This window comes from Anser brachyrhynchus (assembly GCF_964034855.1).
Source record: "Anser brachyrhynchus genome assembly, chromosome: 5".
Classification (NCBI taxonomy): Eukaryota; Metazoa; Chordata; class Aves; order Anseriformes; family Anatidae; genus Anser; species Anser brachyrhynchus.
In genome coordinates this window covers 57,270,646-57,298,323 of record NC_137699.1, presented here as the reverse complement: position 1 = coordinate 57,298,323, position 27,678 = coordinate 57,270,646, and the positions used below count along the sequence as shown (strand labels likewise).

The window sequence follows — 27,678 nt, the reverse complement described above, 5'->3', positions numbered from 1 at the left end:
AAATAGCTGAAAAAAAATCAGTGTCCTTCCAGGCAGTGCCTCTCCTGCTTGTGCAAAGTAATGTGCCACTCGCAGGGGGACAATAAACAGGCAGGGGAAGAGGTGACACGTAAGTGAGGGAGCAAAGCAGCGTGCTTTGCAGAATGAGGAACCAAAGCGGGTATATTCAGGAGCTCACCGCTCACCCCTCTGAGGCAGAATTGTGTTAACAACCAGCTCTGCTCTGCAGCTGGATTATGCTGAGGAAAGGGAAAGTTAACACAAAAGCACTGGTGTTAACATTACCCTCAAATGGAAGCAGCATAAATACAAAATATTTGTTTCTCTGCTACTGTGCAACATCTGTTCTCAATAACTCAGTCATTTTCCTCTCTCCCTCCCTCAGGGTTTCAAAGTACACAAGGAAGTAGGAGAGACTTGCAGGTAGCTGGTGCCGTTGTGCCCGCTTGGAAGTTGTGCAACGCCGGAGCCTGCTCAGCAGCCTTTGCACCCGCAGAGCCTTCGCTGCAGCGCTGGAGTTTGCCCTGGCAGCACCCGCCAGGGCAGAGCTTTGCAGGATAGTGCCGGCGAAACAGGCACGTTGTATAACTACATGTTCTGTGATTTGGTACCTCCGCGCATGGAAATCTAGGGGGATGACAACCCTGAAGACTTTCACTTACAAGGCTGCAAATTAAAAAAAAATAATTCTAAAAGCCCACTGAATCAGACAGCTTTGGCTGCAGCACTGAAAGCCAACGATGCAAGTAACAACACTTGTTCACTACATCTATTTTTCTTCTGCACAAACCTTGAGCACATTGCAGTTGTAAAAGCAAAGGGAGCTTGTGCCAGGGCATGATGTGGAGACGGGCTCTCCAAGGGAAACTCCCGGCACTGACATTTGAGCAACAAGGTTTTGGATATGTCAGCTTGAGATGAGAATTAAGAGATCGAGATATCATGGCTGTGCAGGAGATCATCCTGGGGGACAATTCAGGTTTGTAGTTACATTCCTGATACGCCCCTGTGCTCCATCAAATACACACAGCCACACTGCACACCCAGCAGACCAAATAAACAGATAAACACACATTAAAAGGCACACTTTGAAAAATAATTTTCCAAGATAAATCTCCTAGGTTTCCTTATTCTGAAAGCATTTGACATTTTTGTCGGGTTTGAAACAATTGAAGCAAAGAGCCAGAACTTTTTATTTGAAGGTGAATAATAAAGCATTGCAAGAACTTGCCGGTATGCTACTGGAGGCACAGTGAAACACCGCAAGAAAGCCACTGTGCTCGCATTGTACTTCAGAGCAGCACTCAGTAAGTTTTGGCATCTTTTGATGTTTGCAAATACTGTAGAACAAAGTGCTGTCTGATCTCTTAAATTCTACTTCTACCAGCAGTGAGGCTTAAACAAAAGTGAGCCCCCCCCCCCCCATACTCACCAAAAATAAAAATAAAAAAATAAAAACAGGTGGCTTTTGTTGATGAACGTCTCGGGTGAGTTTTTAGCCTAATTTTAGAGGTAAGAAGAGTTTCTGATTCTGCTGACTGTGAGAAGTATTGCATCGTCTCTGCCCTGCTGGAGCGCAGTGCTATGGGGAGCAATACAACCACCCCTATCACCATCGGGAGCAATAGGAAGCAGCGCTATTACCTTCATTTTAGGATGAGACCATGCCATGCCTGGAACCTTGTGCATTGTTCCAAAAAAAAAAATAAAAATAAAAGAAAACAATTGCTCCTTTTGTGTTCAAGTCTGCAATCCCTGACTGCTCCCTCCCCAAAACTGCCCTCACCCACTGGGTGCAGAGCTTGGCTCCCCAGCATGCGCTGTCTCTTTGGACGAGTCTCACCCTTGCAGGAGGAGATGGAGAACAGCAAGCGCTGCCACCGTGGATTATCATACCAAAACGCATTATTGACTCCAGCTCCTTTCCTTCCCCAGCTTTGAGAGGGTGTGGATGAGACAACACGGGGTGCTTGGGACTGCACCACCTCTGGATACGTGGTGCCCAACAGCTTTCACCGCACCACCTCTGGATACGTGGTGCCCAACAGCTTTCACCGCTCCAGTTTCACGGCGCTGAAGCTAGGACTGGGTGGCAGCCGGTCAGTCGGCAGCGCTCCCTCCCACCTGCCCGCCAGGCAGAGCAAAACTCACCCCCCTGGGTAAACGTGAGCTTAAGTCAACTTTCCATGCTCCCCCAGAGCCACGGAGTGGAAAGTTTGTCTCCTAGGTTGTAGGGGACGCACCAGGAAACAAAGCGCTGCCCAGGCCGGGACCAGCGGTGGTGGCAATGCTGCTGCCTCGCCTCCCCTCAGCCTGGAGCAGGGCAGGCGTGGGTACCTGCAATGCCGGGTGCCTCCTGAAAGTCCCCGGCCCTACTGGACCCATTCGTCTTCAGCAGTGAGCTTTTCCACCATACTTTCAATATATGTCAGCTGAAGGCCTCAAACCCTAGAAGCCCTCTCGCCTTAGCACATGGTGCCGGTGTCCTTCCTCAGCACAGCTACGGCCCAACGCGTCTTATAGGGTTGGTGACTCCTGGTAGAGCTTCTGGCTGCGTGGAGTATCAGCACACCTTCCTTTCAATTCAATGCAAGGAAAATGAGTTTCATTAGTAGGAGGCTAATCCGGTCATTTCTGAAGTTAGAACTAGAGGTTCAGTTTGAGGACTGCAAGAAAGGGAAGGCCATGATGTTTGTTTTTTTCCCTTAAAAAATTCAATGGTGTTCATTAAAAAGTGATCAAAATCCTACCAAAAGCAAAAGCCTAAGACAAGCCACAGGAGAACACAGCCTACTCTTGATCAAGCAGACACACAGATGCATGTCCCCAAAGGTTTCCTGAAGAACAGACATAACACTATGGCCTTAACCTTGTACATTTTAGAAGCTTTTTTTTTATTTTTTTTTAAACAAGGCACGTCACTTCCACACACGCTGCCTCCATGGCCCATTTCCCACGTTGCCCACTTCCAGACAGCAGCTCATGGCCTGGGGCCTCCTGTCTTTCGCTTGCCATGAAACAAGGCACTGGGGAGGGCTTTAGGGTAAGGTTGTTCTGCAGTTTGGCAGCTTTGCCCAAGACTCTACACCCAGGACTAGTTTATGAGTTGGTCAGCTCACCACATAAACCATTCTCACAGCTTCGCCGTCACACTGCCAGTACAGCCTCCCTCCTTCCTCCTGGAAAGACAAAAGCCTCAGAGCACACGACATGGGTTAGACATCAAGGGGAGAAACAAGTCTTCTGGGCTAAGAGACAGGTGGGCACCACAGCAGATAGCCCGAGGAGGGCCCCACAAGCAGATCAGGCACAAATTTGTTGGGAAAAACTAACACTGGGCTGACCCTGCCCAGAGTGGGAAGACAGAGCAGACGCCAGGGCAAGAGCTCTTCCAGTTCCACCCCCCCAGGACCTTGTGTGTGCTCATTGAAAACAGCACCATGAAAGGGTTTGCTTACAAAACATTTTTAGAAACAGAACTGTTTGACATGCAAGAGCATCTCTAAAGAAATGATTGAAAGGAAACCAGCTTCTTCTGACAGCTGATTAGGCATCAGAAGGGTTGAAATCCCAGTCGTTGCAACTTCTCCCGCTCTACCAAAAGTAATATGTTTTTATCTAATTTACAAATTAAGGGGGAGAGAAGCTTCTGCTCCTCCAAATGTCACCGGGCGGCTGTGAAATAAAGACAGCTTCTGGTACATCAAAAATGTAGATACCCATCCCCGTGCCTTGCTCAGTGTTTGTTGCCATAACCTATTGCACAGATGTGATGGGTTTTTGAACACAAGATCTATTATGTTTCCTGCCAGAGGCTCAAATCTGTACAGGCTTTCACAACACCTTGCCAGGTAGTTACTTTTTATACTGACTCAGTATTTGCCGGCAGCCACTGCCAAGCGCTAGCTTGGGTCTTACCAACAGGCTGGGAAGCCAGCACTGCTAGCAAAATTCATTACATTATCTGTATGATCGTCCTCCCCCCATCCTGGAGCAAAAGTCAAGCGATTCTCACACTCCGGTACCTACCCAAGCAAACTGCGTGGATCTGTGATATCCAACAGGGAATTTGGATTGCTCTTTCTCCCTCCTGCAAGTGTGCTCTTACGCAGAGTCTGACCCCGTGGTGGATTCGTCCTGCAAAATCCTGCTGGACTGGAGCCACCTCGTTGCCCCACAGGGGAACCCAGCACCTTATTTCCTGCACCTTGGAGACCGCCTACTTACACGCTTGTGATTTCCCGTCCAAGCTCCCGCCGTGTGACCTTGGGGAGGGAGGATGGCACTGTCTGGCTCGCCTTGTGCCAGCCAGGAAGCCTGCCAAGCGCCGGACGGACACCGCAGCACATCACAAAGTGCAGCGGAGCTTCTTGCCGTGCTCGGCCCCAGCCAAAACAGCCATTTGATAATTAACCACTCGGCCCGAGCCAGGCAAGCCAGGGCGACGGGACGCAGCATGCTTCTCGTTGTGCTCCGAGGGGAGGTTGCAACCCGTGCACCGCGGGGCAGAGGTTGGGGGCTGACCCCAGCCCTCGCCCGCAGACACGGCGGCAGATGCGCCGGGCTTCCCCACGGCCTCCCCCTTGCCTGGCAGATGCTGGCCTCGCTGGGAAAGCACTAAATGGATTCTGCTGAATCACTGCAGCAGATGGCTCCTAACACCACCTGGATAGCTCAGAAAGAAAAAAAAGAAAAGAAAAAAAATAGAGATAAGGAAGGTTGGGGAACAGAGAGTACCCAGTGTGTGGGCTGAGCTATCCCGAGGGAGAAGTAACCTGCGGGTAAGGTCGTCATTTGAACTGCTGTTTCCCCCAGATTCCTCTGTTATGAAGCCTGATACCATCCCTTTCCTGGCAATGTTGTCCCAAGGTCTACAAAGCACCTTGCTTCAAAACCGCTTGGGAAAAGTCTCTGCCCCCAGAGGCTGGGGGGAAGGACTGGGGGAGCCAGGCTGTGCCGGGAGCTCGGGAGGGGTGAGCTGCGGGACTGAACGGGGCCGCAGCACCAAGTTAGGTGTTTGTACAGACACCAAGACCAACTCACCACCAACTAGCTCTTCATGATGGGGCTGAGGTGGTAAATCCTCTCTGCTAGCTCAGCCCAGCAGCCCACGTACAGCCATCAGCTGGAGCTGTCCCTGTTTCCAGGCACAGTGTGGGACACCAGGGGCTCAGGCTGGCAGCAGCACCAGCCTTCACCCCCTTGCCAACCTCCTTACCGGGTCATGCAGTACCATTGCTTTGATGCACGTACAAGGCCCTGTATTCATCTGTATTAACAGATTTCCTTATTTTTATTTTATTTTTAAAGCCAGGCTGGCAAGTACTTTTATTCTCTGCAACAGATCACGTTGAAAGGGCACAGGAGCCAGCTGTGTACAGCAGCATGCAGCTGTATGAGAGAGAATAACAAACAGGAAACAGGTAACAATAACTAAATTGTTTGCTCTCCCCTCCCATTAAACAGTGCTGGCAATTTATTTTTTTTTTTAAATTGGGATGAAAAGAGGTAGTCAGAAAGAGGGCAGCTCGCACCGTGCATACACAGAGGATGCAAGCTTGGAAAGCGCTCTGCATTCTTCTGCAGCCGCTCGTCCCCACCTCGGCCACACGTACAAGAAGCAGAGAGACAGGATCCCTCCGTCGCGTCGTGATGAAAGACACCTCTCTGTGCAAAGTTGCTCAATCTGCAACACTTCCAGCCAGGTCCTTCCCGGCACAAAACACCGAGCGTTTTGAGACAAAATGTTCCCCGAGCAGGTCGCTCGCAGCCCTGCGCACAGTTCGTCCTCCTCCTCCTCCCAGGACGAGGTGTTTTCACACACCAACTGCACCATGCACTCAGCTCCGTTTTGCTTGAGCCCAGCTTTGTCCTACACAGGCTGTTCTCGCTGGGTCACACCTGCCATTGATTTCCTCAGATAACAGCTGCTGTTTCATGTTCTGCTGCCTGCGTTCCTCAGCAAAAAGGCACAGAAAAATACTCACCGGCAAGCAAAGCTCAGGGCGGCACGACGTAAACCCGGCAGCCGTAGAAGCCAGGTGGTAACAGTGCCACCACCAAGCCGGGCAATAGGGAGGCTCTCAGTCCCAACACAAGCCCGACCACCCAAGCTAGCAAAAAGCCCTTCCTCCACGGCATCCAGACCTATGGTGGCATTTGGTGACACGTGGCCAGATGTCCCTGGGCATCCACAGCCACTCCTGTGCACACCAAGGCCAGACCACCTCCAAAAGATGCTACAAAACAGAAGCTAAAAAAATAAACGAGGCCATTTCACAACACTCACCCCAACACGAGCTGGGCTTTGCAAGAGCGGCGGGGACCCATGCTGCTGGCATCTGTAGGACTGACCCTTTCCAACCTACGGAGCCCGTTGCATATTTTAGTACTGGAGGATGCCAGCCCTCACAGACCACGGTTAGGAGGGTGGATGACCCTTCTATCACCCCCTTTCCCACAGCGATCAGCGTCCCCAATGCACCTGAGAGCCAGGAACCTGTGCCCGGAGGCATCCAGCCACTCACTTGGTGCCCCCACATGCACGCACAGCCCCTCCAGCACCCACCCAGCGGCTCGGTTTCTCCTCAAAGCTTTTTACGTTTCACATTCCAAAGATTTAATTACGTTATCAGAACAACAGGCATCGGGATCTGGAGTGCCAGAATTCACATTAGCAATTGCTATCAACAAAGAAAATGGGCACAGCATGCCCGTGCCAGCGTAGACGTGGGCTGCTCTCCTCAATCTACGCACGGTTATTTATAGCCTAGTTGCAAGCCATCCACTTCGCAGGTTTAGCTTTGAGCTCGCTTCTTTCTCCTTCCAAGAACAGCCTGCTGCCTCCCCTGGCTTAGCGCAGCACCTAGATTTGGGCACAGTGAGTTCAATCTTCTTCCATCCACCTCCGGCAGCAGAAGAGAATGAAAAAAAGCGTGCCATGAACACGCAGCTGCAGGAAAATCCCCCCCACCATCAGCAGAAATACTTAAAAAGTATTGTTTTTAGGATACGGCATGGGAGCCAGACATTGCAGGAATGACACACGTCTCCAGCAGCCTTCTGTCCTCCCTCTGGATGGGGACGGAGGCACAAGCTGCACGAGGCAGGAAGCATGACTGAGTGCAAGAAAAACACTCATATTTTGTTACGATTGCAAGGATGTGACTGCGTGACAGCAGAGGGGCAGATGGACAGCTGCCCCTCCACACCAGCATCCCCTATAACTTGCCCTTCCCCAAAGCAGCACCATCTCGAGGCAGCCCGATGTCACCCACCAGAGCCCTTCGCCTCACCAAAAGTAAGAAATCCCAGATGCGTAGTGTAGTACGGGGGGCAAAACCATCCTTATTTCCCTCCCCTGAGCAGCAGCTGGAGCATGCAGCTCACATTCTCTTCCTCCTGCCCCCAGCTCCAGCTGAAGTCAGAGAAGTTTTAAGACAGAAGCCAGCAGCAGGAGCTGGGGCAGAGCCCGGCTGCCCCCGGGGCCGTGGAGGTTTTGGGGCCGAAGGAGCCCCCCCCTCCCTTCACCCTGCTGGCCGAGCTGGATGCACGCAGGCTGCTCGCCTCTAGGTGCGCCTCAGATGTCTACCATTCCCACCGGCCCTGAAAAAAAAAAATAAATAAAAATTAGAGTATCTACTTAAAAAAAATAAATAAAAGCAGTGCACCCACTTGTAATTAATAACGACAAACCCAACACCCCCCCCCCCTTTCTGCTAAAGCGGGGAGGAGGAGGCTCAAGTTTACAACTCTAGCACATTTTATTTCGTGTAAATTTATAAAGACAACAATCCTAGTCACGATTGTCACATTTTACAGCACATACCAATACAGTTGCAAACAGAACTCCACGCAAAACTAAGCGCTAACAGTAGCTTAAATCACTCCTTCTGCGATTGTCGTATCTAGACTAACAGCATTACGCTAACACTGAAGGAAAAATAGTTCACTATAAAACAGTGATAGAACGTTTTTATAAAATATATTCCATTCCAATAGCTTCTCTACATACTGTATACTATAAAACTCTCCCACAAAAATTAGTGTCTTTAAATATACATATTTAATCTGAACTGCACCAAGATTAAAAACAATTAAAAATATCAATGATTTTTTATTTTTATTTTTTTTTTTTACATTAACTTCACAGTATTTGTTTGTAGTAGAAGACAAATCCAGTGTTTAAAATGTGGCGCAGGACCATCCCCTACCGGGACGGCCACTGCCCCGCAGTGAAACAGTTTGTGAAAAGACAAGCCGAAGTGTGCAATGTTTTTAGTACTTCTCTGTAGAGCCATGAACCACTTTGAAAACATGCTCAGAGCTATTGCAACTCGGAGACACAGAGAGAGAGCCAAAAAAAGTCACCTTAAGGACAAAAATAAGTGCAAACGTCTTTACTTTAGAAATTCAAGCTATGAGGAGTGGGAACACAAATACCAGACGATGAGAACAGTGTGTTTATGATGCAGTAAAGAATGAGAAAGTCTTTTTTTTTCTTTTTTAAACTTTCGCCCCATATTCACTGCAGTACAGAGCATGCTCATAGCATCAGTTTAATGAATTATTCCTATACTAGCATCAGACACAAACTTGTTTAAACTTTTCCCTGCTCCATACACTAGCGATGTCTTATGGCACATCCTATTTTATGATCTTAAAAAACAAACAAACTGAAGACTGAAATGCAAAAAGTGTCACAAAAATGCAAAATTAAGAGATTACCAGCTTCAGTAATGCTGACTCTACATTAAACTGTTTACATGTTGTTCAACATGCAAAAACATTGTTATAAAATTTAAAGTAAAGTGTAAATTAACTAGTTTTGAAATAGATTAACAGTAATAATTCCACTTCAAAAAAAAATCTAATAAATACTATATCAAGTATCTTCAGGAGAAAAAAATAACTTAATTTTAGTAGAAAGAAAAATAACTTAATTTTAGTAGATTTTGTTCAGTGCTATTTCCAATCACAGCAAAAAGGAGAAAAAAAAAAGAAAAAGCTGATTAAGTAGAATAAGACCACAGTACCAAAGCCACTTATGTTCAAGATACAGTACTCTCCCACAACTTCCATATGTAACAGGTTCAGCAAAAATATTTTACAGTAGACAAATTAGACTGAAAACAAAACCCAAAACTATAAATAGAAGCAAAATTTCACATTACATGTACATTCATAGTTTAAGAGATGAATAAGAGGAGGCTGTAACAATCTTGTTATTTTTTTCTTTTAAGAGGAAGTACTTATAAAATAAAATAAAAAAAAATCCCATATTATTTATGTAGGTAGTGCTCAGGTTTTGGACCAGAAGGGGAAGGCATCAGGCAATTCTTTCTTTATAAGATGAAATACAGTATTTTAAGCACAACTATAAAAAAAAAAAAAAGAATCAAACTCAGTGCTTCATGTTCATTTAAAAATAAACACTTGTTTCACAAAAAAAAATAATCCAGGAGTGTGAGGAAGGATGGTGAAGCAACAGTAACGCAGCAGAACGACATTCAAAACCCTCAGATATTATTATTATATTTCAGTCCCACATACATGTACCCTGAATGGATAATTTGACTGGAAAGGAATAATCCGATATTTACTGACATGCACAGCCCAAAGGATGCTCTATTAGGCAAGTAATTGAGTTACTGTGTTTGGAGTAAAACTGGTTATGGTTACAGGCAGCCTCAGTTCACAAAAAAAAAAAAAAGAGAAAAACAACACGAACAATAATAATTAAAAAGTGAAAGATAAAACCACCCCAAGATCCAAAAACCGCCCCGGAGAAAGGTGGTGATTTGGCAGGGTGCGGGGGGGAAAGTTAGGCCACGCTTTCCCTCCAACGCTTCCTCTTCCGACTGCCCCTTAGCAGCAGGGATTGCACGGACCTGGGCCCAGAGGGATTACCAACTTCATTTAAAAACCAAGAAATAAAACCCTGAGCTGCCGACGGCAGCCCCCCAGCAAACTTCTCGGGGAAGACAGCGAGAGGGGCGTCTCCTCGGATGCTCAGCACCGGGTGCCCAGAGCAGGGGGAGCCCAGCAGCCGGCCAAGGCGAGACGGGGTGCTGGCCCCTTCCCATCACCAGAGCCACGCGATCCCCTGCTGCCACCTTCGCACCAGGAGCGGGGCTGTCCCCGCACCACCAATGTGGGGATGCAACCGTTCACGGAGAGCAGGATTTCGGACCCGTGCCAGCGCACATCCCTCGGCAGCCGAGGAGCGAGGCCGCTGTGGATGGGCTTTTTTCAAGCCATGAAGCAGCTCCGTGCTCTGCTGTAGGCGAGCGCATGGGTGGGAAGGGAAACTAAGGCAAGCCTCGAGGCAAAAACTTCTCGTTCAGATTGCAGGACTGATTGCAGAACTATTCCGACATAATTAAAAACAAAAAAAAAGCCAACGACAACAACAACAACAAAGTGACTAGTACCAAAGGTGTATCCAGAAATTCTCCCCCCTTCCCCTTTATCTTTTGGGCCAATTTGAGGTCTCTTCCAGCTCTATGAAATACGACTACAGCCTGTTAGAGATACACGCAGAGAAATTTCCCTGCGCTGAAATGTATTTAAGCCATCGGTCGTCTCTTCGGATGTTTCTACGCACTACGCAGACGGCATCAGGGAAGCTTAATGGAATCCAAGTATTTCTCCGGAATTTACTTACAAGCAATCTTTCTTCAAACTAAAAATAAAAAGAAAAAAAAACACAAAAAACACACCCTGACCACAAAGCAAGTACTTCCAGCATGAAAACAGATGCTAAATCATTGCAGAACTACTTAGATCATTTCACATTAATAATGTAGCATGGGTGCGCAAGAGAAGACCTGAAGGGAAGGAGGCAGGGGACGGGGGAGATGGAGAGGTGGAAGGATTGCATTAAAAGGCCTCTGGAGTGTACACCTCTGCATCTTTTAAAGATCATATACCTGAAGTGAATATCACCAAAATAAAGGAAGAAAAAAAAAGAAAAAAAGAAAAAAAAATAGAAAATTCAGATGCTGCCTTTTTTTCCTGTTTTGTTTTAAAAGGGCCGGGGGGTGTGGGGGACAGGAGAAAAAAACGACGTGTCTCAAACCACCAAGGACTTTACAAGGCCACAATGAAATTTGCGGATATGTCTGTATAAATCCCCCGACTGCGTGAACCGTCTCTCGCACCACTTGCACCCGTGGGGCTTCTCCCTGGTGTGCACGACCGCGTGGCGGCTGAGGTTGTGGGAATACTGGAAGCTCTTTCCGCACTGGCCGCAGGTATAGGGCTTCTCGCCCGAGTGAGTCCTCTCGTGTCTCTTGAGGGTGTACATGCAGGAGAAAGTCTTTCCGCAGAGGGTGCAGGTGGGCACCGAGCCGTCGGGCGACAGCCGGGTCCGCGAGCCGTCCTTGTCGCGGAAGTGGGAGCTGAGGTGCAGCTGAAGGATGTGCGGGCTCGGGAACACCTTGCTACACAGGGGGCAAATGCAGATATGCCCGGGAGGCACGAGCACGCCCGAGGAGATGTCCGACGAATCCATGTCATCCTCGCTCTCGTCTCGGTCTTGATCTATATCCTCCTCTCGGGCATGAGAGCTGCCATTCCCCGCGAACATGTGTCCTAACCCTGTCACTAGGCTTTTGGCTGAATTCCCAAAATGCTGACTCTCCGGACTCCTGGCTTCGCTGTCCTCCTGATCTGACAGCAAGTCTTGTTCATCTTTAACAAGTGGCTCGGTACCCTGCTGCTGGCTGTCGGAAGCCAGCTGTCCAAAGACATAGGAGGGGTGTAAGGAATCTCTCCCCGGCACGGGCTTGAAAGACAAATCCAGCGCGCAGTCCACATCACCCGAAGCCAGGGTATGGTTAACAGACCTTTGGGACAAAGGTCCTGTGGAACTATTGACATTAGCCTTTGTTTTTCCAGCTGCTGCGGCGCACGATTCTGCCTCTGTCGGCGCAGAGCTGACACTTATATGATCAGAGGACCAGGCGGGGTGACTGCTGACCTTTTCTTTGCCTGCCGCTCTGTCGTATTCTGCAACGCTGAATTTTTGTTTGTTTCCTGGGTCAAACTCGTGGACCAGGGGCGCTCCGGCATCTAGAAAATGCTCCGCTTTCTCCAAACCGGCCACCTCATCATTAATCTTCTCCTCCGGACATAATTCTTTATCTTTCAACTTGCCCTTGCAGACTTTCACAATGTCATACATGTGGAGGTAGCTAGCTGCAGCCAGCACATCTTCCACCGGGAGACTGTTGAATTCCAGCTTTCCCTCGTACATGAATTCGAGCAGCAGGCTGAAGGCAGGGGCTGTGACAATGTCACTGTTCAGATGCACAATATCCCTTTTGTCTAACTGGTCCCTGTAGAAAAGATGGAAGTACATACTGCAAGAGGCAAGAACGGCTCTGTGAGCTCTGAATTGAGCTTCTCCAACTAAAACAGTACAGTCACACAGGAAGCCCTGGTGACGCTGCTGACTCAGACACTGCAGCAACTGGCGGCTATGGTCTGGAAACTCCATTCTTCCTTCATAACCTGTTCAAAACAGGAAAAACTTGAATGCTACTGTAAACTAAAGCCTCCTAGCAGCTGTAACAAACAGATCGGCTTTTTGGTAACACAAGCCAAAGAAACAGCCTTGGAGATAACGTTTACTGTTAATTGTCTGTAATAGTTTTATTAAAGGGGGGGAGAAGAAGAAAAAAAAAAAAAGAAGAAAACAACACAACATGCTTCTCATCCTTTCGCACCTGCTCCGAACAGGAAAAACTTGATTGTAAGTAAACAAAAGCTAGTAAAGCAGCAGCCCCTCCAACCTTTGTTTCTCCCACTAAGCACTTTAATAAAATTAAGAAGAGGCAAGAAAGACAAATAAATAAAAAGCACAAACTCCCAGGCTCTCTTCCCAGCGACGCTAACTCGGGGCATCTTTTAATAAAGCGCATTACCCCCGTCACGCACACACACACAATTTAAACTTTATCCCCGCTCCTCATGCACGGAATCACAACAAAACAGCCGCGGCTCGCTCCGGGGAAGCGGCGTTTTCCCAGGCACGGAGGAGGAGGAGGAGGAGGAGGACGGGGATGGAGGCAGAGCAACAGCAGCAGCAGCACCCCGCATGCAAAACGAAGGGGAAAAAAATAAATTAAAAAAAAAAAAAGCGGAAAAAAAAAAAAGAAAAAAGTTTCCGTTGAAGTTATTAAAGGGCAAGGAGGAAAATAAGAGGCGGGAGGGCTGCCCGCCGGGTCCTTACCTTCCCGCGGGGCCGGGGCGCGGAGCCGGGCAGGGGGAGCGCGGAGCGGCCGCGGGTGCGTGCGCGAGTGCGAGCGAGGCGCGGAGGGAGGGAGGGAGGCTGGAGGGAGGGAGGCTGGGAGGGAAGGAGGAGTGCTCGGTTTGCTAATTACACCGCAAGCTGGAGAGTCAGCTGCTCTGACTTCACTGCGATGGAAATGCTACCTCCAGCTGTGCGCCTTTTAATGCCATATGTTACTCCAAATCTCGCTACCAGCCAACCACAGCTTGCTGCCTTTTAAAGTTCCAGCAGCCCCATTTATAGCCCGCGATTAAATCCCACAAACTTGCCCCGAGCCCGCCCCCCCCCCCCTTCCCAGCGGTGCCCCCCCCCGCACCTCCCTCCCCGGAGTTGCTCCCCGCAGCACCGCCGTGACCTTCGCCTGCGCCCGGCTCCGCGCACCAAATGGAGGGGGGGGGGGACCCCGCGCAACCCCTCCGGGGCGCCCCCCTACCCCTCGAGCACCCCCAAAAAGCCTCTGGGAGCACTCCCCAACTTTGCAGGGAGCGTTTTTTCCCCCTCGTCCCCCCAGGGGAAGGGCAGGCGGGGGCAGTTTGGGGGGGGGGGGGTCCCGCTACTCACCGAGGCGCGCCGGGGCTGCGCGGCTGCATGCGGGCGCTGCGCGGGGGCTCCGCGGGCGCGGCGGCGCGGCGGGGCTGCGGAGCAGGTTGGTCGCCGGCCGCTCTCGCGATATTTGTCCTCCCGAGCCGCGGGGGGGTGCTGGTGGTGAGTGTGCAAACGAGTGTGCAAACGGGAGTGGGGGGGGGGAACGCGTGTGCAAGCGTGCGTCCCCGCCCGGCGCACACAATAGCCCCCCGGCGCCCCGGCCAGCCCCGGCGGCCGGTGCGCGGTGCCGGCTGCGCCCTCCCCTCCTCCTCCTCCTCCTCCCCGCTGCCCTCCTCTTCCTCCTCCTCCTCCTCCTCTCCCCTCCCTTCCTCCCCTCCCCGCCCGGCCGCTGCATTGGCCCCGCCGCCGTCCCGCTCCCAACTCGGCCGCGGAGCGGGGCGCGCACCCCCGGGGGCTGGCGCGGAGAGGGGACGGGGACCGGGACCGGCACCGGCACCGGGACCGAGCAGCCCCGGCCGTGCGCTCCCCTGCTCTTCGGCTTTAGTTTTGCTACCAGATGCCTGCGGATTTTTTTTTTTTTTTGAGATGACCTTTTCCGTAGTTGATTCGAATTTTAAATTTTAATTAGCTGTAATCCCATCAAAAGTGAGAGCGTTTAGAGTGATTAAAAAAAAAAAAAAGTGGGGGATCTCCCGCCCCAGCAAACGGAGAAAAGTCGGGCACGGCTCCTGCTGCCCGCACCGCAGCCCGGAGCTGCTCCCTGGCGCTGCTGGGGACAGGGATAGGGATCGGGATCGGGACCGGGGGGCTTTCACCCCCCCTGCCCTGAGCCTCCCGGAGCCCCCCGGCTGCAGCCGGCCCCGCCGCTGGGTCCCCCGGCAGGTGGAGGTGGCCTCGGACCCGAAGCGCTGGAGCGGGGCTCCGGGTCCAGGCTGACTTTATCGCGTGTATATTTCTTTTTGTGTGAGGTTTTAGCCGTGCTTAAAAAGAAAAGGGGTGTGTTTTGCAACGCTGTTGGGTTCGGGTGAGTGGAGAGAGGATCAGAGCCCTGCTGCAAGCACCCTGCGTGGCTCTGGTCAGGAGACTCTTGCTTCCACCAAGTAATGCAGAGAAACTCCTTTCTTTTTCCTCCTCTAGGTTGCCTGTCTAAATTATAGTATCTAGGATAGCAACTTCTTTTTTTTTCTTCTTCTTTTTCAATGCCCAATGATGGCATTAGCACCTTAAAACATCACTTTTATCGGTTGGTATATTTGTTAGTAATTTGGTCCAATTCATCGATATTTAATCCTCAGGCTCTTTGTCACAGAATTCAGCATCTATTTTTTGCCAACAGCCACTTCCCTCTCACAGACCTTGACGGTTTAATTCAATTGGCAGTGAATGCCAGGGTATTTGGGTGGGTTTTGAGTGTCAGCGACTGCGCTGTCACAAAGCCCTACTGTAATATCATTATCGATGTTGTTCAAATTGGGAAAGTCCAGCCCAGAACGCAGAAGTGACCAGCTCCAGTGAGAGTTAAGGGTGCTGGGGTTAAATCCATCGCTGTTTGGTAAAGCTGAGACCTTCATCTGTTTGTTCAGATCACAGACACCATCCTGGGGTGGGAACTCTGTCCTTTTGAAGACAGTGCTGAAGACAACACAGGCTCCACCGTAAGTGAAGCGGTTTCTTCAACAAGCCGAGTGCAGCTTCCGTGAAGCCCTCTGTGTGGATGTGACGACTTGTAGAGCTTCCCTTTGTATACTAGAAATATTGGGCAGTCTCCTGTATTTGTACAAATTATGCTGCTTGGCATAAATCCCTTATTTTGTGTAATACATTGTTCATTTTTTCCCTCTCTCCTTTAATAATAAGGGGAGGAAAAAGAAAATGAAAAAAAAAACTAAGGATTCAATTCCTGTTTGGGTTCTGTAAGCTAGGAATAATTGTCTACAATCTAACAGTATTTTATTTTTAGTAAACCAGTTACAATTTCACAATGAATCTGTGGTCGTTACCGAGTTTGAAATGTCAAGAAACACGGCAGTGTTCTCATTTTCTCCCCTTATCCATTCTGCTCATTGTTGGCTTGCTTTTCAAGGCCTCAGAAATAGTAGGCTCGCCTTCGCACCACGGTAGCGATAGACACAATACAGGTGTTGTGCTGATTTCGGTGCAGTTGTATAAAATACTGGTAGTACAACTCTCTAGTGTAAACAAGCCCTAAGTGATTACTCGAGGCAAGGCAACAGGAAGAACTGCCCCAGAAACTTTATTCTGAAAGCTCCTGCCTTTCTGAAGGCCCTCATGAAAGCAGGAAAATCACAAGCAAATGCTCTACTTTCATCTCTCTGGCCCCATAGCCTCGGCAAGACAAAGACTCCAGTACCATTAGGAAGAGGCTCCATTTTCAGTCCTTCCCCGAGTGAAAGGAGCCAGGCAGCAGCTGCCCAGTCCCCACAGCCCATAGGAAACTCTCTGACCACGGCCCGGGCTGGGGGACAACACCCCCATCCCATTGCCAAATGCGAGGACAGCTGCATGTGAACGGGGACTGATGGAAAGTGTCTGGAGCTGATGTATCAGGCATCCTTTGGCAGCAATGTTAGCTCCTGGGCTTGGCTAAAACCCTCCTGGGAGCCAGCAAGCATCTTGCCGCTCACGTAGCATTGTAGAGCTGAGCAGAAAATGCAGGTTTAGAGCAGAGAGGAAAAGTTGGCGGTGCTAGCAGGGCTTTCATTTGCCAGGCGGGACTAGCCCTGGTCCTGGTTGTTTATGCTGCCTGGACACCAGCCAAATCCCACAGAAATTAGTAGAAAAACCAACTGGATCAGGTCCATAAAGCCCGAGGACTCGCTTCCATTCTTACCCCTTTGATCCAAGGAGAGTATATATTTACCAAGTGGGGCCTCTCAATCCCTTTTCGTTGGCCAAATGTAGAAGTGGTAGCAACAGGTTTTTCATGTGATTTAATCGTTTTCTCTCACACCTCATTGGGTAGCAGCCTCTTTGTGTTTGTTCCTACATGATTTCAGTGCTTTTATGTTCTTTTTTTTTTTTCATGGAATCTTCTTTGTGGTAGTCCAGTCGCATTTCAGAGAGAGAGGCAGTGTTTAATACTGCAGGTACTGAAGATGTTTTAAGTGTAGTGGTCATAGCAAGGTTTATTTGCAGTTCTTCCAAAGTTTTCCAAATGTTGATTTATCCTGTACAGACAGCAAGACTGAAACCTTCATCACCTCCTCTGAAACAGGGAGGAATTTAATCCCAAAGGGTGCCAAGCCCCATGGTGTTAGGAGAAGGAGCTGCCATTGGAATTTGTGGATGCCCCCCAGTTTGCAGTCTATTCCAGCACTTACCCGGCAGTCATACCCAAGGTCAGCTTTCAGGGGGTTGCTCAGTTTGCAGCCAAGCCACAGAAAAGCGGGATGACCTTCTGCGGGATAACGCCAGGCTTGTTGGTGTCAAAATACCAAGTGACCGTAAATCAGCGGAGAATTGCTGAGACCAGGCTTGAGCAGGAACGTGAGCTAATTGACATGCAGGAATGTGAGCTGATTGACATGCTTATCTTGCTCATCTGGCCAAAGCATAGGCCAGATGTTGGAGGTTTGCAGTTGAACAATCAGCATGTATGAGGCTCCAGCAGCTAAGCAATGTCTGGGGTGAGGCGGAAGCCTCACGGTCTGATGGTGTTTCAGATGAAGCCAGGGGAACAATCTGTCCCTGTACCCAATGCTGGCCTCACCCCCTCCTCCTCTTTTCATGACTGACAACACAAGTCTTGTTGAGAGCCATTCGGCACACGATATAATGACTTAGTCCCACCTCACCCGAAGTGTAGATTTGGTATTCAGAAACCTCGGTTTGGAGGATGAGTCCTCCAGTTACCAGTGGACCGACAAGCCTGGGCACCCTCCTTACCAAGCAGGGAAGGAGACAAAATCCTTTAGGAATAAACCGTTGACCAGATCTGGGGCTAGGACTGGATCCAGCCACAGCCAGGCTCCTCTCTGAGGAGTTGAGAAAGCGAGGGGGTCCTTTCTGAACATCATGACTCAGAAGAAGGGCCTCCCTCAGCCACTTACCCTTAGTGTGACACCGGCCTAGAGATCCCCTTCTAGCACCTCTTTTAGGACTCAAGGAAGCAATAACAGGCACTATTGGCGTTCCAGACATTAATCAGAGTATATATCTTAGACAGTCTCCTGAGCAGTGTGCTTATGTGTATTGTATTTGTTTTACGGCTGTCCTGCTGATTTGTCCCTGACAGTGAGACCCTGCATGGACTGGACTGTTTGTGACTATCTCTTGTAGCAGCTAGGGCCTTATCAAGTCATCCTATGGAGTCAATAGACTCCTGATAGCCCTAAGCTGCATGTATAAATTACATATTAACTTGTATTTTCTATAACACAGATATCAGTAAGGACAGGCCAATCCAGTTTGATGCGTTAGGGGTGCAAAGGACTCCACAGAGGTACCTCTGGCGCAGGTCACGTTCGGCTCCGCTACGAAAGCAAGATCCCTGCCTGCAGCAGCCAGGCGCTGCCTGTCGCACCTGTACCTCGTCGCTGCTGTCAGCGGCCGGGAGACGGATGGGTTCCTCTTCATTATTCAGCTCTCACAGTTTCACTCAGCTCACCTAACCCTCAGCTTCTGCTTGGTTTTGTTACAATCTGCCGTGTTTTGGATTTCTAGAAACTGTAAATGAAGGTACTTTTTCAGCCTTTAAAAATCCATTGTTTTTTTTGTGTATAGGGAGCACACTTAATTTGTAGTGGTTGAGGAAATTTGCACGGCATTGATAAGGCACATTCTCCTCTTTGGGAGTTTTTTTTCCTCTTTCACCCTTGCTAATCACCCTGACAGTCATATTTCAGTGTTGCTCAGCTTTACTTACATAAAGTTCAGAATATGACATCCATTTACTTTAATATTATCTAATACAATTAAGCAGGTTATTTCCTTTTTGATATTTGTTTTATTTATTTATCCATCCATCAATCCCTAGGAAGGAAATCTTCCTAGGGATCTTGCCCTTGTTATAAATTAGCAGGTATATGGAAGTTCATAGCAGGATATATAGAGGATGGCATTGAGAGTCCGCAAATAACAGAGGCTTGTAAGAGACAAATTGGTGTCTGCTTTGGGACTGGGCATAAAAGTTGCCAGGCCCAGACAAAACCCTTTAAATCAGAAGCTGATGTGTCCTCTGATAAGCTAAGCAGCATTGTAGGGTCCAGTGTAGAGTTACAAATATCTTATTAAAGGAGAGGTTCTTAATTGGCGTTGCTGTTTGTAAGCAAATAATACACTCTGTTAACAATGCACTTTATTTTAGTAACTCCCAAAAGAAAGCACAGCTAAATATTGCAGACGTGTTTTGCTATATTAGATCTGGGAAATCTCACAATGGAAACACTTGCTAAGCAAAAATACAACCTAGAATAAAAGGCTTAGTACAAGTGATGTTGGGGTGCCAGTTCAGCAGCCGTTCCTTGGAAAATCCTTTGTTCCAGGATAAACCAACTTTATCTCCAACTATTACCCTGAACTTTGTGAGGCAGAGCTGGTGTACACATCTCACTTAAGTGGGATGAGTTGTAGACTGTAGGGCTGTCCGAACAGATTGCTAGAACAAGCATCCTCATTTGATAAATCTGCCATCTCAGGCCTTAAAAGACTCCCTCTCTTCCCATGCACGGGCATCTGTCCTCCTCTTCACCATGCCTCAACCTGTATTCTCCTTAGTCTGTTCAGAGGAGCTGGGATGAGGATTTTGGAAGTGGCAGCACTGGACAGGAAGGATTTGGGTGTGAGTCTGGGAGCTGTGTGCTGAGGGAAGCTGGGCTTGGTGTGCTCCCAGCCTTTGCTTGACTCCTTTGGGAGCTTGGGTGCCAAGCGCACCTCCGAGAGAAGTCCAGCCTCCGGGCAGTGGAGAGAGAGAAATGGGAGACTGAGAATGGGGGGAGCAAAGCAGATGATTTTTCTAGTTAAAAAGAGCTGCTATTGTCTTAGAGGTGTATAGTAGCCATCCCACTGGGCGCTCTACTTCCTTCTAATGTATTCCAGGTGGAGGGAAAGTCCAGAGCATGTAATGTAAGAAATGCAAATAAAAGTATCTTTCTAGACTTCCTTCTCTTATGTACTGTCTGCCAAAGCCTTCTCTCCCCTCCTTTACTGTTTTGCCTATGGATGTGTTTTATGCTTTTATCTTGCTCTTCTGGTAAAAGAAGAAGTACTTGCTGTGAGTTTACATAACTTGCCTTTTACTGCTCTGGAAATGAATGTGGAACTTTGGTCTTAATTAGATTCTCAGTGTAGGTCCTGTTCTAATGAATCACTGAGATAGGTGAATAACATTAAGCTTAAGAAGGTGGCTGCTGAGTTCACTGGGTGTTGGATACTTAAAGCTGGTTGCAGGGCTGGGCCTATGGGGAAATGAGCGCTTGGCACCCAGGTGAAGGTGTAGTGACAGGAAAAGGACTCCATGAAGACGGAGAATAAGTTTTAATTTAGCTTCAGGTAGACTCTCTGCCTGTGGAAGGGTTTTGGTTTCAGGTCTGGTACTTGTACACTGAACATTTTGCTCTTGCATCATGGTTTCTCCCTGTTCTGACTTCAGGATATCAGGAGTTCAGTCTGCAGTTTGAGACCCAGTGTGTTACATTACTGCATTCCTCCTGCAACAAAGCGAAGAGCCTGATCTCCAGCGGAGCAGAAAGTTTTTAGGAGTTTGCCCTTGGAAACTAAATTTCTCAGGATATGTGATGATGGGAATGTTAGCAAAGGCACAAAGCTTTGTGAAAAAATACCAGCTTATTACATGCTCCTTTTGTGAAATGTCAGTCTTGTCTGGCAAACCTGGTGACACTTCTTACACAGCGTTTGGGAAAGGGGCTTCCCAAAGACCCTCAGCATGGCATTTAACTGGAGGCCAGCACGTACCAGTTCCTAAATGGAAGGAAATAACCTGGGATGATAAGCACCTCTTGGGGATCTGCAGGTGTCACTAGTAGGATGTCACCCAGTCTCAGCAGGATGGGATGAATGGATTAGTGTCATGGAAAGTGTGCTGGTGACAGTATTTTTCATTCTGTAGAGCAAGGGGTCTTGCAGAAGCTGGCATTAAGGTGAAATGTGAAAGGAAAAAGATGGGGAGGGACTCTTTATCAGGGAGTGTAGTGGTAGGACAAGGGGTAAAGGCTTTAAACTCAAAGGTTTAGATTAGGTTTTAGGAAGAAATTCTTTGCTATGCCCGGTGAGGCACTGGAACAGGTTGCCCAGAGAATCTGTGGATGCCCCATCCCTGGAGGTGTTCAAGGCCAGGCTAGATGGGGCTTTGGGCAACCTGGGTTGGTGGGAGGTGTCCCTGTCCATGGCCGGGGGTGTGGAACTGGATGGGCATTAAGGTTCCTTCCAACCCATACCATTCTGTTTCTATGATTCTACGTTAATTTTCAAAAAAAAAATATGGACTACACTAAAAGTGAGACTAAATGGACTATGAAAGAGGCAGCAGTGTGCCAAAACCCTGTGTTTTGTCCATCTGTGTTGGTTTTACTAGCTTTCAAGACTTAGACCCGAGGGTGGATTTAGATCTCCTTTTGGCTAGCATAACTCTGGGACCTTAATTTGCGTGGCCGGCAGCATACACAAAAGGATGTACTGCTGCTCATGTCTGCCTTTAATTCCATAGTCCACGTGGCTGAGCACTCACCTGGACCGCGTGAAGCAGAGGTGGCCTCCAGCTCAAGTCCAGGGCAATGTTCAGACCATACCTTTGCCACCAGGGTACTCCCAAGCTCTCTGCTACATCTAAGGGATGAATATGGGGGAGGATTTCTGACTATGCACATCTAGACCAGACTTTTGAGAAGGTAGTGAAAGAAACAGAAAGTAGAAGTCCTTTTCAGTTCAGTTGTGATAAAAACAACTGGAATTTGGGTTTTTGTTTGGTTACACCTGAACTTTCCTCTTCCAGAATCGATACTGAGATGACCGGCTCTGATGCAGAAACCAAAATCCAAACAATCTCTGTCTGCCTCCTGACTAGATCAGATTGCTGATTTAACTCATTTCTACAGGTAAAGCAGGCAAATGTGGAGAGATTTATACGGAGCAGAGATGGCAAAGAAATCGCACGGTAAATAGTATTTGTAGTGATAGGATGCTCCGGGGAAATAGGGAAAATCTGGCAGAGCAGCAAAAGGATAAAAATGGTGAAGTTCTCCAGAGAGGCCAAAAAAAGTATATTTTATTTACTGGAAAAATAAGATGTGTAAAGGCTAAATCCCACAATCCCTTACTCATGCAAGGAATCCTGTTGACTGAAATACTTGTGTAAAAGTATTTCTGTGGGTAAGGATTTGTTGGCCTGCCTCCAGAAACAGGCTAAGGTTGATATTTTCACAGAGACAGCAGGCTTTCGTGTGCCACCCCGGCAATCGCGGGACTTTGCTGGACATGCCAAATAAACGAAGAGCCCCCCACTGAAGCGTGTGGGAGGCTTGGGGCGGCAGGGGGGTGGCAGGAAGGTGACGCAGGGAGCAGGGCAGGCGGCCGCCAGCGCAGCCCCTCTGCCCGGGGACACCGCTGCCAGCACAAACTTGCACAAGTTGTCTTGGCGGCTGGCCTAGAACAACACGGGGCTGTTTTTTCCCTTTTGTGCTCGACTCGGTTGCGCTGGGACAATGTGAGATTTTTTAATTTTGTACACAGGAGGAAGAAGGAATACAACCTCTTTGTTGTTTTCTCTGCTGTACTCGTTTTTCTGTGCAGTGCTGTTACAAAGTCAGGTCAGCAAATATTTCATCCCAGAGACAAATTTTTGTGCAAAGGGCACGAGAGGCAGCTGTGAGTGACCAGGGCACCTGTAATAGCCACAGACACGAGATAAAACCTGCAGTGTGCTGCCCACAACTTTATTTTTCTGTGATTAGTCCTTCTTGCAAAGCTGCAGCAGCCAGCTGTGGACAGCAAGGTTGGGCTGGTGCTGAGAGCAGACAAAACAGAGGGCTTAGGTGCTTAAAGTCTGATAAAGGAGATAAAAAGTCCTGCCTGCTCTTCACACCAGTGTCTCAGGGAGCCAAGCTGCAAATCTTTCACGTGTCCAGGTGTGCCTGCATGGGTGTAAGTCTGGCCACGCACAGCTCTTCCCACATCCTAAACGCAGCTGGAGGAGTTACCCCTGTGCATGATGGCCCAGCAGCACAAGGAAGGGCTCCAAGGTGAGCCCCATCCCTTCCCAAGGAAGGCAGAGGAAGAAATGCTCCTCAGCAGCACTCAGCACCCGATGTTCCTCCAGGACTTTGCGGAAGGCGCCGCGGACGCATGCGGGCCCGGTCAGACAGAGACTCCTCGTGTGCCTAATGGCCGGCAGGTGCTGGCTGGCCCGGGACCTAAAGGGTTAATCTTCAAGTGGCTTCTTAGAGCAGATGTTCCCATGTGTATCCCCTCCTTCCCTCTTCTGACACATTTCCTACACAAACAGCAGATTGCATTGCTGCTGTCCTTTTGATCTGCGGGAGGGGGAGGAACATCCCACACAAACGATGTTGGTTCCCTTCTCAGGCGGCCTGGTGCCGGTGCGCACGGGCACGTGCCTCCCCGCCGCCTCTCACGGCCCACACGCCTTCCCTGGGACCGTCTTCTTCGGCCTCTGCGCGCTCCTGGAGCTGCCCTCCAGCTCCTTCCTTAAAGCCTGTGAGGGAAAGAAGGGGTATGGCTGAGCAAATTGTGGGGAAATGATCCCCCAAAACATTGCTGTCTGTGTAAATGCAGAGAGAGTGCTGGCGCGCAGGCCGATCTGCCTGCCGGTCACACTGCCGGCGTTCGTGCCCTGCCCGGCACTTGTGCATCCACACTCCTCACGGGTGCTGGTGAACTCAGCCACGCTGCCTGCTGAGGCCTCTGCTGGTACCAGCCTGCCTTTGAGCTGGCCTCCGAGGCCATTCCCGATCCCAGCCGTGCTGTCAGGGCTCCTGGGCTGTCCGCCTGTGTGCCCCGGTTGTCTCAGGGAGGCCTGGCAGGAGTGGATCAGTATGGGGAGATCAGTCCTTCCCTCTTTCTTCCAGGACAAGAATCAGTGAAATCAGGTAAATTGAGCAAGATGGCAGGTTCAGGATGGTTTAAGGAGACAATCCCTTATGAGACTGTAATGACGGTGTGGATCTCCTCGGCACAGCGCTTTTAGGGTGCCAAAACTGCATGAGGTTGTGAGGGCCACTAGAAAAGGTCACGGTCAATAAACTCACCAAAAGGCATTAAACACAATGCTCTCTTTTTGGCTTAGAAAGCCACAACATGTTGGCAGCGTGAAGAATATTCTGAGGAAGTGTCACTGTTTGCACACACTGTTCTTTCACTCAGCCCTCCATAACACTGCTGCTCTTTGTTGGAGAGCAGATACTCGACTAGGTGTACCTTTGGTCTCACCCAGGATGACCTTTGTTATATTATTAGCTCCAGATGAAGATAGGGAAGAAAGCTCGCTGTCACTCTGCTACTGGTAGCAGCTGGAGAACCATAGAATCAGAGTGGTTTGGGTTGGAAAGGACCTTAAAGACCAACTAATTCCAACCCCCTGCCATGGGCAGGGACACCTTCCACAGACCAGGTTGCCCACAGCCCCATCCAGCCTGGCCTTGAGCACTTCCAGGGATGGGGCATCCACAGCTTCTCTGGGCAGCCTGTGCCAGTGCCTCACTGCACTCACAGTAAAGAATTGCTTCCTTATATCTAATCTAAACCTACCCTTTTTAGTTTAAAACTATTATCCCCTGTTCTATCACTACAGTTCCCTGTAGGCCCCCTTTAAGTACCGGAAAGAGCCTATAATAAAACCCCTAGATGCATGGTGGAGATGATGGAGGTAGGTTTTTCTCTGATTTTTTTTTCTCATCATCCTCTTAATTCCTTTGTGTGACTTGAGTGCTCTGAAAAAAAAGCCAGGAGTTCTGCCTGAGCTCATTCCTAGAGAGACCAAGCATCGCTGTTCTGGAAGAACCTGTGGGATGGCTGGGATGCCGTGTGGACACACTGCCACAGGGCAGGAAACACGTGTGAACTCATCTAGTGCTGGGGTGTCTGCTGCTGAGAAATCTGGATGTAACCAGTGGAGTTTCAGAAAATGTGTCTTTTCCTTCATTTAATTTTGTCTTCTTTGCCTGCTCTAACATCATCCTAGTTTCTAACCCCCAGCAGTAGGCTTATGGTATCAGGGGTCTCTCCTGTTGCCTCTGGAGGCTTCTATATCAAACACCTGATTATTATAAAAATGATGTGTCTCGAGGCACGGTGTGGAAAGGCTCAAGCGTGACATTGTGACGAGCCAAAACAGCAAGCTGGGGAGTGACTGATTGAGATGCTCTGAATAACAAATTCTTTTAAACCAAAAACAATTCCAAAGACTCTCTGTGTATTTGCAGATGTTGTTCATATAGAAGGAGAATCACATGTCATCAAATAACCCATTAAATCTGAGCTCAGCACTGGCTTGGAGATGTTGTGCTCAGCTTCGCAGCCTGTGTCTCTTGGTTCCCTGAGCTTGTAACTAGAACCAGGCAGCCTGCAGCAGCCAGCCTGCGTGTTCAGTTCGGCTCTTTTATCTGTAGTTAAAACAGTTAGCGTTGCTCAGGAGCACGCAATGAAATCGTGTTTGCATGGCTGGGCACCAACACATGCAGAGGCTTGAAGCACGCGTGGATTCCAGCTGGGCACTGCTGGCACCTTCGCCTGCCCAGCACCGGGGCCTCTGTCCCTGGGACTGCAAATCCCACAGCAAGCAGCCACGTGAGTCTGGCCCCTGGCAGCCCTCACCCAAAAATTTAACTTTGCAGCAAGGGCAGCAGAAGGGAAGAGCACACTTTTCGTGCTCCTGATGGGAAAAGCGCAGGCTGTTTTTCTTTCACTGCATTTCAGGTGAAGCAGTGTTTCCAGGAATGTTTGTGATGTTTCTCGGATAGTAATTTTCTGATCTCCTTGGGCTTACCAACCTTCTGATGTTTAGTGTTTCACCTTGAGTCTAGGGGAAAAAAAGGAACCTGCCCAGTTCTCTATCTTCTCTATTTACATTTTCTGATTATTTCTCTATTGTAACCCATAGGAAGAGCTCTCATCTCAAACTGTATGGGGGTAGAAAAGCTGGAGTTTGCTGTGCTTCCATTGCCCTGTCACTTCTCTGAAGCTGATGAAATGATGAGACATTAGAGACCAAAAACAAAAGCAATGGGATAAATGGGGACAAATGGATGCCTTCTAATCTTTACCTTAGTATTTCCTCAACATCTTTCATTTTATTTTGTTCAGTGGTAGCAACAATAGGAATCAGAATTATTTATCAAGTAATCAAATGTCCTATGTAATGCTCAAAAAAATGAATTTTTAGATTATTTCTGTAAGTTTTGGCCTTTATTGCTATACAGTCTCAGGACAATTAAAAATGGAGTTTGTTGTCTGGGAGAACATTTAGTTGAAAGGACACCAGAGTGCTTGAAGCAAATTCATTTCAGATTCAGAAGAAATAAGGTGAGGGTGGGAGAACAGTAGTTGGAGAAAAATGGAAAAAAAAAAAAAAAAGGAAAAAAAAAGCGGCTTTGGAGAAAAGCAAACTATGGCAGGCACAATGGAAAGGGCAGTCAAGGAGCTCAGGTTGGATGTGTAAGACAAGGAGTTCGCCAAGAGGCGTGGGAAGACCTGGTTCTTCACTGACCATGCAGATACACTTGCTTTTAGGTGTTATTCGGCCCATCAGACCATATTCTCTCTATGATACCCATAGAAGCTGAAGGCATTCTTGGGGGGGGATCTCCCAGGGTTGCCCCGTCACAGGGCCCAAGCTCTTCTTCCCAGCTGCTTTTACAGGTCATCCCAGTGGCGTTACTGGAGCTCTTACGTGAGGGGATTGCCCTTCAGGAGACCAGGGGATGCATTCCAGGGCTTCTGCTTTGGCTCCTGGGTTAGGCTAGGCTGTAGTGCACATATTGTGTGGCCGAGGAGCAGAAGGCAAGGAGGTGTTTTTCAGCTAGTAGAACTGGTGGGGCTGCCCCATATGCAAGGAAACGTTTCTTCCTAGGTCTAAAAAGATACTGTTATCACTTTCATCGCATTGTGTATAATATATATCTAGAAAGTGTATGTGTCCATATATTTTCTACCACTGAGCACATAACCCTGTGGCAGCCCTTAGGCTTAGTAGACTTACACACAGCAAGACTCAAATTCTTTCCTTTTAACATCAAATCATTCATTACTGCCTGATTTATTCAAAGGCTGCAGCATGGAAAGTAAGAAATGCCCGTTGTTGCCAATGGTGTAATCACGTGGGGCTTAATCCTGCAAACATGCAAAAGTGAAGTTACTTACATATCTAAGTCCTTGCTGCGTACAGCCTTTTGAATGTAAACTCCTCAGCCTGAACGCGCATCTGCACAGTATTTAATGCAAAGGGTTTGATCCAGCCTGGGGTCTTTGTGCTAAATATATAATAATTATTATAATGAGGGTATTAATGATTTGTTTGTGTGCTACTCTTACATCTAGTGCCAAATATTATAGAGACCGTGTATCTGGGAAGAATTTAGCCCTTAGTATTTTATATCTGTAATAATCCATGACTGAGTTGCTGGATTCCATCTCATTTGTATATGCCATATTTTTTTTCCAGAACATCTGTTTAAACCCACACTGGATAGCTGCCAGATTAGTGGAAAGGATATGGTATAAAGAAGACTTTTGTTTCCTCTGAGCAAGGAGAAAAAATAAGTTACAAGTTGGTGCAGATTGCCGAGAAGAAGCAACTTTTTCTCTCCAGAAGCAGATGTCCTGTAGTGTTTGAAAATGAAATGTTT

At 48.5% G+C, this 27,678-nt stretch overlaps 1 protein-coding gene and 1 long non-coding RNA gene across 3 annotated transcripts; one reads left to right on the top strand and one right to left on the bottom strand.

Annotated features, from left to right (window-relative positions):
• Positions 1-7,744: 7,744 nt before the first annotated feature.
• On the bottom strand, positions 7,745-15,189 carry ZBTB42 (zinc finger and BTB domain containing 42). 2 transcript variants are annotated; one of them, XM_080592340.1, is made up of 2 exons: positions 13,859-15,189; positions 7,745-12,516 (listed from the first exon to the last, which is right to left on the bottom strand). In XM_080592340.1, exons 1-2 carry the CDS (start codon positions 14,235-14,237, stop codon positions 11,075-11,077), a joined length of 1,821 nt encoding a protein of 606 aa, XP_080448466.1. In that variant the 5' UTR covers positions 14,238-15,189; the 3' UTR covers positions 7,745-11,074. The 2 variants fall into 2 exon arrangements, with proteins under 2 accessions (XP_080448466.1, XP_080448467.1); XM_080592341.1 differs by lacking the exon at positions 13,859-15,189 and adding an exon at positions 13,238-13,389.
• On the top strand, positions 13,611-27,677 carry LOC308195255. The gene is made up of 4 exons (XR_013951373.1): positions 13,611-13,943; positions 15,427-15,498; positions 18,245-21,915; positions 27,495-27,677. It is a non-coding gene; the product is annotated as an uncharacterized lncRNA (long non-coding RNA).
• Position 27,678: the final 1 nt, after the last annotated feature.